The sequence below is a fragment of the Lynx canadensis genome, chromosome X (genome assembly GCF_007474595.2).
Source record: "Lynx canadensis isolate LIC74 chromosome X, mLynCan4.pri.v2, whole genome shotgun sequence".
Lineage (NCBI taxonomy): Eukaryota > Metazoa > Chordata > Mammalia > Carnivora > Felidae > Lynx > Lynx canadensis.
Genome location: NC_044321.2, coordinates 692885 through 705962, shown reverse-complemented (window position 1 = coordinate 705962; position 13078 = coordinate 692885). Strand labels below are relative to the sequence as shown.

Below are 13078 nucleotides of genomic sequence, written 5' to 3'. Positions count from 1 at the left end.
TCAGGCGTTTGGCATTACTATCTTTATATATTTTATTTCCGTCATCCTCTCATCTTAGGTCGGGTTTAAGACGTATGGCTTCCGTGGCTAGAATTTCTTTTTTTTTTTTTTTTAATTTTTTTTTAACGTTTATTTATTTTTGAGACAGAGAGAGACAGAGCATGACGGGGGAGGGGCAGAGAGAGAGGGAGACACAGAATCCGAAGCAGGCTCCAGGCTCTGAGCCATCAGCCCAGAGCCCGACGTGGGGCTTGAACTCGCAGACTGCGAAATCGTGACCTGAGTTGAAGTCGGACGCTTAACCGACTGAGCCACCCAGGCGCCCCTAGAATTTCTTTTTTTTAAGTTTATTTATTTACTTTGTGAGAGAGAGAGAGAGAGAGGATCCCAAGCAGGCTCCAAGCTGTCAGCACAGAGCCTGACGCGGGGCTCGAACCCACAAACCGGGAGATCGTGACCTCTGCCGAAATCAAGAGGCAGACACTTAACCAACTGAGCCACCGGGGTGCTCCCTTCTCTGACTAGAATTTAAATAAAAATTTGGAAGGGGGGGTGGAAACGACATGGCTTTGCTAAAGTCATGATTTCCGGAAACTCCTAGTAAAACCCAAATTGCTTTGAAGGGAATCTGGCTCGCGTTAAACCTGGCGTCCGTGCGAACGAAAAGCAAACGACCTCTCGCAACGTGAGGTCATGTTTGGAAGGAAGGAAGAAGGGAAGGAAGGAAGGAAGGAAGGAAGGAAGGAAGGAAGGAAGGAAGGAAGAAGAGAGGGAGAATAAGACCTGGAAGAAATGATGGAAATATCATGTGTAATGCTCTGGTTTATTTATTTCTGAGAGAGAGACAGAGCCTGAGCAGGGGAGGGTCAGAGAGAGAGGGAGACACAGAATCCGAAGCAGGCTCCAGACTCCGAGGTGTCGGCGCAGAGCCCAAGGTGGGGCTCAAAATCACAAACTGTGACAGCATGACCTGAGCCGAAGTCAGATGCTCAACCGACTGAGCCCCCCAGGCGCCCTGCATCATTTTTTTATTTCCTTCTGAAGTGTCTCTGAGCGTCCAATTGTCTCGCACAAACCGGGGAAGCTCTCAGTTTGCAAGCACAGCATGAAGGGGTTCTGTGTCTCCAGCTCCCACATCCCAGCATCAGGGACGCTGCTCGGGAACACGTATGTGCAAAAAGAAACATAGTGAGGGGAACCCGGGTGGCTCAGTCGGTTGAGCGTCCGACTTCGGCTCAGGTCAGGATCTCACAGTCGGTGAGTTCAACCCCTGCATCAGGCTCTGTGCTGATGGCTCAGAGCCTGGAGCCTGCTTCGGATTCTGTGTCTCCCTCTCTCTCTGCCCCTCCCCTGCTCACGCTCTGTCTCTTTATGGGTCAAAAATAAATAAACACTTAAAAACATTAAAAAAAAAAAAAAAAGAAACACAGTGAGAAAGTCTCGTTCTGCCGTCGTTGCCCCGGTGGCTCTTTGAAACCCAGATGGGGTCCGAGGGGCGCATCCCAGCCTCCGGTCAAGTGGGCTGGGCACGAGGCAGGGAAGCTGGGCTCAGACACACAGCACGCACAGGACGCAGAAAAGGAGATGCGACCCCTGAGCCGCGCGCGTCCCCGCGGGGACTGAGCCGGTCGGCAGCCTCTGGGGCTCAGGTCCCCTGAGGAGGACCTGGGAGAAAAGTGTAAGGGAGTAAAGGGGTCACCGCCGCCTTATTTGGTATCTTTGCAGGATGCGCGAACCGGGCCCATCAGCTGCCCCGCAGCGCCACCTGCTGCCGGACGGGCAGGTGGGTCCCGAGAGGTCCGCGCGTCGCCGTGGCAACAGGAGGATGTCCCCCCCCACACGCGCCCCCTCCCTCCCGCGCAGGCTGTCCTGACATGAAACAGGAAAAAGCCAGGGCCAGTGCTTCCTGGCGCCCTGGAGGGTCCCTCCGGCCAAGCCCACCCCCAACGTCCTGCTGGGTCTGCCTGACCCTAAAAGCCAACCTTGTCGCCGTAGCCACGAGCACCGGTGAAGTTCCCATGTGGCCCCCTCTTAACCGAGCATCTCGCGGCCTCAGGGCTGTGGACGTGTGGGGCTGGGGCCCTGTGAGCTGGGGTGTCCAGGGCACGGAGCCGTGTCTGTGGTCTCCACCCACCGTCGACCCCGTCCTCAGAGTGACAGCCCAAGATGCCATTGCCTTGTGTCCCCCCGGGAGGACACAATCACCCCCGTCGAGAACCACCGCTTTGGGAGCTTTAAGATACTCCGGGCATCACGGGTTGTGCAGCCTCTGTCTTCGGTGTGCAGGGTGGGGTCCATCAAGGCAGCTGTCCTGCCCGAGTGCTGAGTGGCCACGGATGCTGGGATCGGGGGCCCCAGCGCCAGGCTGTCCCCCCACAGCTCACGTCCCCAGGCATGGCGTCCCCCAGGAACAATGTCGGCTTCAACCAGACCGGCTGGACCCCCCCCCCCAGCATGGTGCACTTTAATGGGCCACCTTGAAGTCACGGGTCCCCAGGCTTAATTCCCTAAGTCCCAGAGCACTTGCCAGTTTGTGGGCCGGGAATTACTTTGTCTGGGCCACTCAACGCGTAGATTCAGGGCAGAAAACCCTGCATCGGGTCCTGAAGAGGTTACGATTTTGGGGAAACACACACAGAGATACATGCCCATTATTAAAGTATATACTTCAGAACGTAAGGTGGGGGGTGGGGGGTGGAGGGACCAGGGACTGGGAACGTGGACGGAGAGCTGGTGTTTCACGGGGACAGAGCTTCAACCTGACGATGAGAAAGTTCTGGACACAAACAGTGGGTCTGCCTGCACGACCAGGCGAATGTCCTCAATGCCAGCTCGCCGTGCACCACAGAAGGCTTAAAACGGCGAATTTCGTGCTCTAGCTTGCCACACCGAGAGAAAAGTTAACATAAATTGCCATGAGGACGCTGAGGGAAGTAAGTCCGACAGAGGAAGGCAAACACCATATGGCCTCACTTCTCGGTGGAATCCAAAAGAAAACCCAGCAACGACCAAGGTCATCGATGCAGAGGACAGAGCTGTGGTGTGCAGGTGTGGGGGTGGGGTGGGGGAAACGGTGGTCAACGGGCCACAAACTTCCAGGCGTGAGTGGACTGAGTCCTGGGGCTTCATGTTCAGCATGGCGATTATGGTGAACTGCACTGTGTCGTATACTTGAAAGTGGCTAAGACATCAGATCTGAAATGTTGCCAACGACACCAACAAAAAGTAACCTGGGGCGAGGCCGGGGCGGGGGGGGGGGTGTGTGAATTAGCTCAGTTCCAGCTGTCACTGCACAATGTGTGTGTACATCAAATTACCACGTTGTACAGCTTAAACGTGTATAATTTTGTCAATTATAGTGTCAGAAACCTGGAAATGAAATAGAATAGAATAGAATACAATAGAATAGAATAGAGTAGAAAAGAATAGAAGAATAGAATTGGATATAACAGAAGAGAGAATAAAATAGAATAGAATAGAGCACACAATAGAATGAGGTATAACAGAATAGAGAATAGAACAGAACAGAATAGAACAGAATACAGGATATGATAGGATCGAATAGAATAGAACAGAATAGAATTGTATACAACAGGATAGAGAGTAGAATAGAACAGAATAGAATAGAACAGAACAGAATACAGGATAGGATAGGATAGGATAGGATAGGATAGGATAGGATAGGATAAAACAGAATAGAATTGGATATAACAGAATACAGAATAAAACAGAATAGAATAGAATAGAATAGAACAGAATAGAACAGAATATAGAACAGGATAGGATAGAATAGAAGAGAATAGAATTGTATATAACAGAATAGAGACTAGAATAGAACAGAACAGAATAGAATAGAACAGAACAGGATACAGGATAGGATAGGATAGGATAGGATAGGATAAAACAGAATAGAATTGGATATAACAGAATAGAGAATAAAACAGAATAGAATAGAACAGAACAGAATAGAACAGAATGTAGACTAGGATAAGATAGAATAGAACAAAATAGAATTGTATAAAAGAATAGAGACTAGAATAGAGTAGACTAGACTAGACTAGAATAGAATGGAATAGAATAGAATAAAACAGAATAGAACAGAATACAGGATAGGATAGGATAGGATAGGATAGGATAGGATAAAACAGAATAGAATGGGATATAACAGAATAGAGAATAAAACAGAATAGAAAAGAACAGAATATAGAATAGGATAGGATAGAATAGAAGAGAATAGAATTGTATATAACAGGATAGAGACTAGAATAGAACAGAACAGAATAGAACAGAACAGAATACAGGATAGCATAGGATAGGATAGGATAGGATAGGATAGGATAGGATGGATAGGATAGGATAAAACAGAATAGAACTGGATATAACAAAATACAGAATAAAACAGAATAGAATAGAACAGAACAGAATAGAATAGAACAGAATATAGAATAGGATAGGATCGAATAGAACAGAATAGAATTGTATATAACAGAACAGAGAATAGAATAGAATAGAATAGAACAGAATACAGGATAGGATAGGATAGGATAGGATAGGATAGGATAGGATAGGATAGGATAAAACAGAATAGAATTGGATATAACAGAATAGAGAATAAAACAGAATAGAATAGAACAGAACAGAATAGAATGGAACAGAATATAGAATAGGATAGGATAGAATAGAACAGAATAGAATTGTATATAACAGAATAGAGACTAGAATAGAGTAGACTAGACTAGACTAGACTAAAATAAAATAGAATAGAACAGAATACAGGATAGGATAGGATAGGATAGGATAGGATAGGATAAAACAGAATAGAATGGGATATAACAGAATAGAGAATAAAACAGAATAGAACAGAACAGAATAGAATAGAACAGAATATAGAATAGGATAGGATAGAATAGAACAGAATAGAATTGTATATAACAGAATAGAGAATAGAATAGAATAGAATAGAATAGAATAGAATAGAATAGAAGAATAGAAAAGAATAGCACAGAACAGAATACAGGATAGGATAGGATAGGATAGGATAGGATAGGATAGGATAAAACAGAATAGAATTGTATATAACAGAATAGAGAATAAAACAGAATAGAAAAGAACAGAATAGAATAGCACAGAACAGAATACAGGATAGGATAGGATAGGGCAGAATAGAACAAAGCACAACAAGGCAAAATCCACCGAGTGATGCACATCCGACAACCGTGAGCAGAGACCCCCAGTCCCTTGTCAAGCCCCCCAAACGAGGAAGCCCACGGAGGTCGCCCTTTTCGGGGGTGCTCGGGTCGGGCTGCTAGCTGCAGCCGGCAGGGAGCCCCGTCCTGCCTAGGATGGCATCGTACAGGCCCCCGGTCCTCCTGTACCGCACGTCCCGGAAGCCGGCAGGACCCAGGAGCGCAAGGTACTGGGCAGGGGTCCTCTCCCGGCCCTCTGTCTGCACGAGCATGTTCAGCGAGTAGAGCTGTGTGGTCAGAGGGCCCCGGCCGTCCGCGTCCAGGAGGCTTTCAATCACCAGGACAGCGCCCCCTGTCACGGGGACAGGCGGCCGTGAGCAAGGGACAGGGACAGGCCGGCCTGAGGACCTCCCCCCTCCTCCCCGGCTCCTGTCCAAGCCCCCAGCCCCTCTGAGTCCCCTGCCGCCCTGGGTGCCTTATGCCCTCATCGGGGCCCTCACCCGACGCCCCCCGACCCCCCGGGGCACCAGCCAGGTCTCCACCAGGCAGGAGAAAAGTGTGTGCACAAAGTGACCCCCGCCCAGCCACATGGGGGTCCAACCAGGAGAGAGCTGTGCGCCACGAGAGCCTTCGACTTCCCGCGGGTTGAAGTGTGATGCGTTCCAGGACGGGTATGCACGCCGCGGGGTTCAATGAATGGCTTGACCCAAACGAGACCGTGGCAACACGGCCCCTGAACAGGGTCCCCACTCTGTGCGGACACGTGGCCCCACGAGCTACCTGGTTTGCAGGCCTGACGGATCCTTGCCAGCAAATGGGCACATCGCGCGTCGCTCCAGTCGTGCAGGACCCTCGCCAGGACGTAGAGCTCTGCCTCCGGAAGGGGGTCTTCGAAGAAATCTCCTGCGGCACGGGCAGGTGGCCTGGAGTCAGCGCACGACTCAGCCCCGCCGGACGCAAACGGCACCCAGCATGGCAAGGTCACCTGGGCCGTGGCACACGGTCCCCAGGGGTTCCCAGCTGCGACCCCAAAACCCAGCCCTGGTGCAGAAAAGTCGGCACGGTGTTTGGGGCCCCTCTCTGTCCCTCCGTCCTTCGGACGCGGGACACGGTTTCCATTTCCATCCTCTTTGCGAAGGTCACGAGCACACAGGTCCCTAAGCACGGATTTCAGGACGCCCCAGCCAACCGGTCGGAGGCTCCCATCGCGGATGCCCTGGGCCGTAGAGGGTCGATCGCACGGCCGGATCGCACCCCAAGTCTAAGATTCCCAGGTCCGAGCGGCCTGGGGGCGCGTCCCCGGGTCCCCGTGCACACGCACAGCACAGGCGAACCCACCTTCCCAGAAGCGGATGCGGTCGTCCTCCAGGAATGAGAAGTGCTCCTTGGCCGCGCGCACGACATCGGGGGTGTCGAAGACGGTGACCCGACACCCAGGGTACAGGGCCGTGCACTCCTTGGCCAGAGCCCCGGAACAGCCTGCAGGTGACCGGGGACACACGACGGGCCCCTCGATGCATCCGGGACCACACCCCAGGCAGCTCGGCCCAAACCAGCGAGCCTCCAACCTGCCCCCAGAACCTGCGTCTCCCGGGGGCTGGTGCTCAGTGACGCGGGCTCGGACGCGAACGCAGCGCGCCGCGGTGAGGGCAAGAGCGTTTGCTCAAAAGGCACAGGGGGTCGGCAGACCCTGGCTGCCAACGCCTGGACCTCACCTGAGCCCCACGTCCGCACCCTGTGCGGACAGGACAGCCCCCCGGCCAGGCCCCGGACCGTGTTCCGCGTGCACCTGCAGGCACCCGCTGAGCCAGGCCGCGTCTGCACCTGCGTGGCCCGTGCACGGGCGGGATCGGCGTCCCTGGGAGCACAGATCGTGGGTCCCGCCCGCAGGCCCCGGGTCAGAGCCACAGAGGGCAGGTTGTGCTCGGGGAGGAGCTGACGTCCCCACAGGTGCACGGGAACGGGACGCTTCCGCCCCGACCCTCAGTGGGACTCCCACCGTATTGCCTCGCGGGCTCGCAGGGCCCCAGTCCCGCGCGTGGCGCCCCCGCTCACCGCCGACGTCGCAGATGAGCCGGAACGGAGACAGGTCGAAGGCCTCCAGCACCGCTCTCCCGCTGACGCTCCAGACCTCCTGCAGACCGCGCATGAACTGCACACGCTCGCCCTCCGACCTGCACGCAAAAGCGGCTCGTCAAGGCCACGCCACAGCCCGTGGGCCCATCGCGGACAAGGCAGGGCTCCGAGCAACCAGCCGTGTGCCACAGGCAGGTCGGGAAGGCGCGCGTGCGGGCATCGATGTGTGCGCGTCCCGGACAGCGCGTGCTGTCGGGAGCCCCTGCTCTGCCGCCCAGCAAACCCACCTGAGGTCACCTGCTGTGGGGCTGAATGTCATGGTCCTTGGTCTCTGGAGGCCACTATGGGGGCCCATTGCCACCAGAATCGGGGTTCTGCTGGTTTGAATTCAGGGAGCTCAGGAAGGTGTCCCACACCCCATGTGAGAGGTCATCGGGTGCACGCACCCTCGGGCAGTGGCCCCAAACAGCGGGAGCCCGGGGACATGGGGACAAGGGTGGCCATAGAAGCAGGGGTCTTGGAAGGACAGGAGGGGAGCGGAGGCACAGCCCAGAGGACTTCCCAGCCCCTGTCCGTCCTTCTTTCCCGGCCATTAGCCACCCGGGAACCCTGGAAACAGCCACTGGGGCATCAGCAGCTCAGAATTTCAACACCAGACCCCACGTCCACACCACACCCGTGTTCAGACTGGAGCGAACCCACTACCTGCGTAAGTCTGCCCCAAGTAAAAAGTGTGCCTCGTTTTTGCACATCACTGATGCTGGGCATCGAGCCCTGTGAAGGGACAGACAGATTCCCACCTGCTCAGGGAACTCACCAGCATAGACATCACAGCAGCAAAGTCGGCTGCTTTTTTTTGCTTTGTTTTGTTTTGTTTTGTTTTAAGTATGAACTTGCTTCTGTTTGGCTCTGTTGGAACATGGATTCAGCCCCGCGAGGATGTGTGACGTAAACGTCATACTGTAAGCGGCCACGTGGGGCATTACCTGTAGATGGCCGTGAAGAGTTCATTGGAGGGAACCCCAAATGCCTCCTGGTACTGGTTCTTGCCGTCCCTGCAAACAGGCAGGACGCGGTCACCCAGGGCCTGACACAGTCGGGGAAACCAGCAGGCACTCACAAGGGGTCGAACTTCCCACCTCCCGTCACAGACAGAACACACAGGGGACAGAACTCAGTGACCAAACGTGGGCACGGACCCCCTTCTGGTGCAGAACACACGCATGTCCAGGGCCACAGGCCACACATGTAGCCTGGCTTTGCCGTGTGAGCGAGGAAGCACAGAATCTAACGACCGCGTAAAGGGAGCAGGAAGTGATGTGCGATTGGGCGATGCTGAGGCCAGAGGACTTGTCGGCCGCCATCTGGGGACAGAAGGGCCCATGCTATGCTATTACCAATGCCTATCAGTATCTGTCACGTATCTATACCTATTCATCAATATCTGTCTATTAATATCTATCAATATCTATCTACTATTGATCTACCTCCCTATCCATGCATCCATCCATCACATGTATGTATGTATGTATGTATGTATGTATGTATCTATCTATCTATCATCTATCCATCCATCCATCCATCTACCCATCCATCCATCATGTCTATCTCTCTCTCTATCTATCTATCCATCCATCCATCATATCTATCTATCTATCCATCCATCCATCTCTCCATGTATTCACCAACCCACCCAGCTCTCCAGCCAGTCTCAAACATCCATCCATCCATCCATCCATCCACTCAAACATGTAGCAACTCAAACATCCATCCATCTACCCGTCTACCCACCCACAGACTTATCTACTCAAACATCCATCCATCCATCCATCCATCATATCTACCTATCTATCCACCCACCCATCATATCTATCTATCTATCTATCTATCTATCTATCTATCTATCTATCCATCCACCCATACATCATATTTATGTATCCATGTATCTATGTATCTATGTATCTATGTATCTATCTATCTATCTATCCATCCATCTATCCATCCATCCATCTTTCCATCCATCCATCCATCCACCCACCCATACATCATATCTATCTATCTATCTATCTATCTATCTATCTATCTATCATCTATCTATCTATCCATCCTTCTACCCATCCATCCATCATATCTATCTATCTATCTATCTATCTATCCATCCATCTATCCATCCATCCACCCATCTTTCCATCCATCCATCCATCCACCCACCCATACATCATATCTATCTATCTATCTATCTATCTATCTATCTATCTATCTATCCATCCTTCTATCCATCCATCATATCTTTTTATCTATCTATCTATCTATCTATCATCTATCCATCCATCCATCCACCCATCCATCATATCTATCTATCTATCTATCTATCTATCTATCTATCCCTATATCGAACCATGATCCATCATATCAATGTATCTAGCTATCCATCCACCCCTCTATGTATCTATTATCTACCCACCTACCCACCCATCTGTCTATTTCAGCAGTTTCCACTTGCAGGTGATTCTGTCCCCAAGAGGCACTTGAAATGTCGGGACATTTTTTTAATTATCATAATTGGAATGATGGTACCAACACATGGTGGTTGGGAGAAGACCAGGAATGCTGCTCAACTCCCTGCACAGCCCAGGACGCCCCACCTCAGACTCTGGTCCAGCCACAGACGCCCCCAGTGCCAACCCCAAGAATAGTTGTGGGAGCAGTATCTTATTGTACACCCCCTTCCCCACTTTGCTTCCTCAGCCCAAGGCCCTTTCCCTGGGCACCACTGAAGGTCAAGGACTTGTCATCAGGACACATTAGCACTATGTGAATTACGTCGGTCAGGACCAGGGGCTTTCTCACACCTGCTCTGGACCCCAGACCCAGCAGGGTTGCATTTGATTCTAAGGGAAACCTGGCAGTTCAACTGCACAGATGCCCTGAAACCAGCCTGCAGGGAACCCTGGGGCCCCATCCACGCCGCCGACCCCTCACCCACCTCACGGCCTGGGCCAGGTGGCCCCAGCACAGGTACGTCGTCCTGGCCAGGTACAGAAGCATGTTGCCCTGGTACTTGGGACTGGCCCTGACCAGGTAGGTGCTGGAGAGCTCTGTGTTTTGATATAAAGCTGCAAAGAAACACAAAGAATAGGTTGGATTCTAAGTCACGGTCATATGCCCAGAGGCCACCGTGCAGCTTTGAGGCAAGTCCGGGCTGCGAGCCTCCCCCTCCCTGCACGCCTGTAAATGGCCAATCCCGTGCCTGAGCGTGTGTCCTTGTCTCCCGTCGTGGGAACCAGGGTTCACGAATCTCCCATCCTAAAAATGGACAGAACGAGCAACACACGGCTAAAATCTTGAATTTTGCCGAGTAAGGACATTAAAAGCAAAACAGAACCCACCATCACCACATTTCATAAGAGAAAAGCCAACTCAACACCAAAATAAGGATATAACGTCGTATCGAATGGCAACTCTTTAACGGGATAGATTTAGTTCGATTGAGAATTACTCCCTTGTGGGCGCTTTCCCCCCATTTTTCGCTTGCTCACTGGATAACTCGTGAGGGTAGCAATGCATGCACCAGCACTTGGAGACCCCTAGAATACGGTCAGCAAAGTATAGCCTGGGCAGTAAATATGGCCCACTGCTTGTGTTTGTAAATAAAGTTTTATTGAAATCCAGGCACACCCGCTCATTTACAGAAAGCCTCCGTGAGCCCAAAGCTGCTTCAACATGTCCTACACGGCTGGAAATACTTATTCTCTGGTTCCTTGCGGGAAAATTGTGCCGTGTATGTATTGAAATGCCAAGCCGGCTTACCTTTTCCTCTGCTCGTCTCCACCCGAAGCAGCTTCAGGGACACACAGGTGTCCAGCAGGAGCTGTGTCCCATGGGAGCTGGTGCCCAGACGCACAGCCACTGCCGCCGAGCCCAGGGGCTCCGGGGCCTCGGAGAGGAGGTCAAACACACCCAGCTCACAGGCGGCAAACAGAACCTCGGAAACAAGGGGCCAGCGGTGAGCGAGCGTCCTGGGGACCACACTCACACAAGCGCGGGGAGGCAGGGATATCATTTCAGAGGACACGGTGCTGCCATGGAGAACGCTATGGCCGTTCCTTAAAAACTGAGACACAATGGTTGTGGAAACCAGGCGTTCTGCTTCTGCGTGTGACTCCAAGGAATTCTAAGTGGACCTTGGAAAAGACACTTGTGGATCCGTGCTCACTGGAGCGTTATCCACGGGAGCCGAGATGTGGAAGAAGCAAGTGTCCATGGATGGACGGAAGGGTGAGCAGACTGTGGTCCACGCACACAGTGGACTGTTACGCAGGCTTGAAAAGGAAGGACGTTCTGCACCTGCTACAATGTGCATGGACCTTGGGGACATGATGCTCAGTGACACAAGCCAGACACAGAAGGACAGATCCTGTGTGACCCCACGTATATGGCGTCTCTAAACAAGACACATCCATAGAGACAGAGACTAGATGGTGGAGACAGGGGCTGGGGACGGGGAGTCAGTGGTTCATGGGGACACAGCTTCAGTTTGGGAAGATGGAAAGTTCTGGAGACAGATGGTGGTGATAAGTGCAAAACAATTAAAACAGTGAACTTTGTGGTATTTCTATTTTTTTTTTATTTTTTTTTTCAGCGTTTATTTATTTTTGAGACAGAGAGAGACAGAGCATGAACGGGGGGAGGGGCAGAGAGAGAGGGAGACACAGAATCGGAAACAGGCTCCAGGCTCTGAGCCATCAGCCCAGAGCCCGACGCGGGGCTCGAACTCCCGGACCGCGAGATCGTGACCTGGCTGAAGTCGGACGCTCAACCGACTGCGCCACCCAGGCGCCCCGTGGTATTTCTATTTTAAAACAGTAACATTTTCAAAAAAATTAAAAATTAAAAAAATTTTTAAAAATAAAAACAATAACATTGTCAAATTAAATTTTAAATTGAAACCTCCAGTTAATTTTTTAAATTGAAAACAAAAAAGTGTTTAAACAGAACTTACACAAATATTTGAATATGTTAAATTAATATTTTAAATACTAAGGTACTAGAGTACATAACACAAATAAAATAAATAAAATTTGAATAAATAAGTATTTTAAACAGAACATAATCGAGTACATGAAACAAATAAATAAAATAAAAAATTACACTCGGGCTTTGTCTCCCTCTGTCTCAAAAATAAAAAGGATTTAAAAAATTAAAAAAAAAAAAGGGGGGGCGCCTGCGTGGCTCAGTCGGTTAAGCGTCCAACTTTGGCTCAGGTCACAATCTCGCAGGTTCGTGGGTTCGAGCCCCACATCAGGCTCTGTGCTGACAGTTCAGAGCTTGGAACCTGCTTCAGATTCTGCGTCTCCCTCTCTCTCTGCCCCTCCCCGACTCGCACTCTGTCTCAAAAATAAATAAACAGGGGCACCTGGGTGGCTCAGTCAGTTAAGCCGCCAACTTCAGTTCAGGTCATGATCTCATGGTCTGTGAGTTCGAGCCCCGCATTGGGCTCTGTGCTGACAGCTCAGAGCCTGGAGCCTGTTTCAGATTCTGTGTCTCCCTCTCTCTGACCCTCCCCCGTTCATGCTTTGTCTCTCTCTGTCTCAAAAATAAATAAACGTTAAAAAAAAATTTAAAAATAAATAAATAAATAAATAAACATTACAAAATTTAAAAATAAATAAATAAATAAATAAAACTAAAATATAAAATAAAGTAAGATGAAATACAGAAAAGAAAAAATTAAGTTAAATTTAAATACAAAATAAGGAACAGGAAAAATAAATTAGAATAAAATAAAATAAATAAATATAATAAAATAAAATAAA

General features: G+C 50.6%; 1 protein-coding gene across 1 annotated transcript; it reads right to left on the bottom strand.

Moving 5' to 3' along the window:
* Nucleotides 1–5118: 5118 nt before the first annotated feature.
* ASMT (acetylserotonin O-methyltransferase) lies at nucleotides 5119–11865 on the bottom strand. The gene is made up of 7 exons (XM_030306326.1): nucleotides 11073–11865; nucleotides 10249–10378; nucleotides 8249–8317; nucleotides 7242–7360; nucleotides 6525–6665; nucleotides 5967–6089; nucleotides 5119–5538 (listed from the first exon to the last, which is right to left on the bottom strand). Exons 1-7 carry the CDS (start codon nucleotides 11323–11325, stop codon nucleotides 5306–5308), a joined length of 1068 nt encoding a protein of 355 aa, XP_030162186.1. The 5' UTR covers nucleotides 11326–11865; the 3' UTR covers nucleotides 5119–5305.
* Between the last annotated feature and the right edge of the window lie 1213 nt (nucleotides 11866–13078).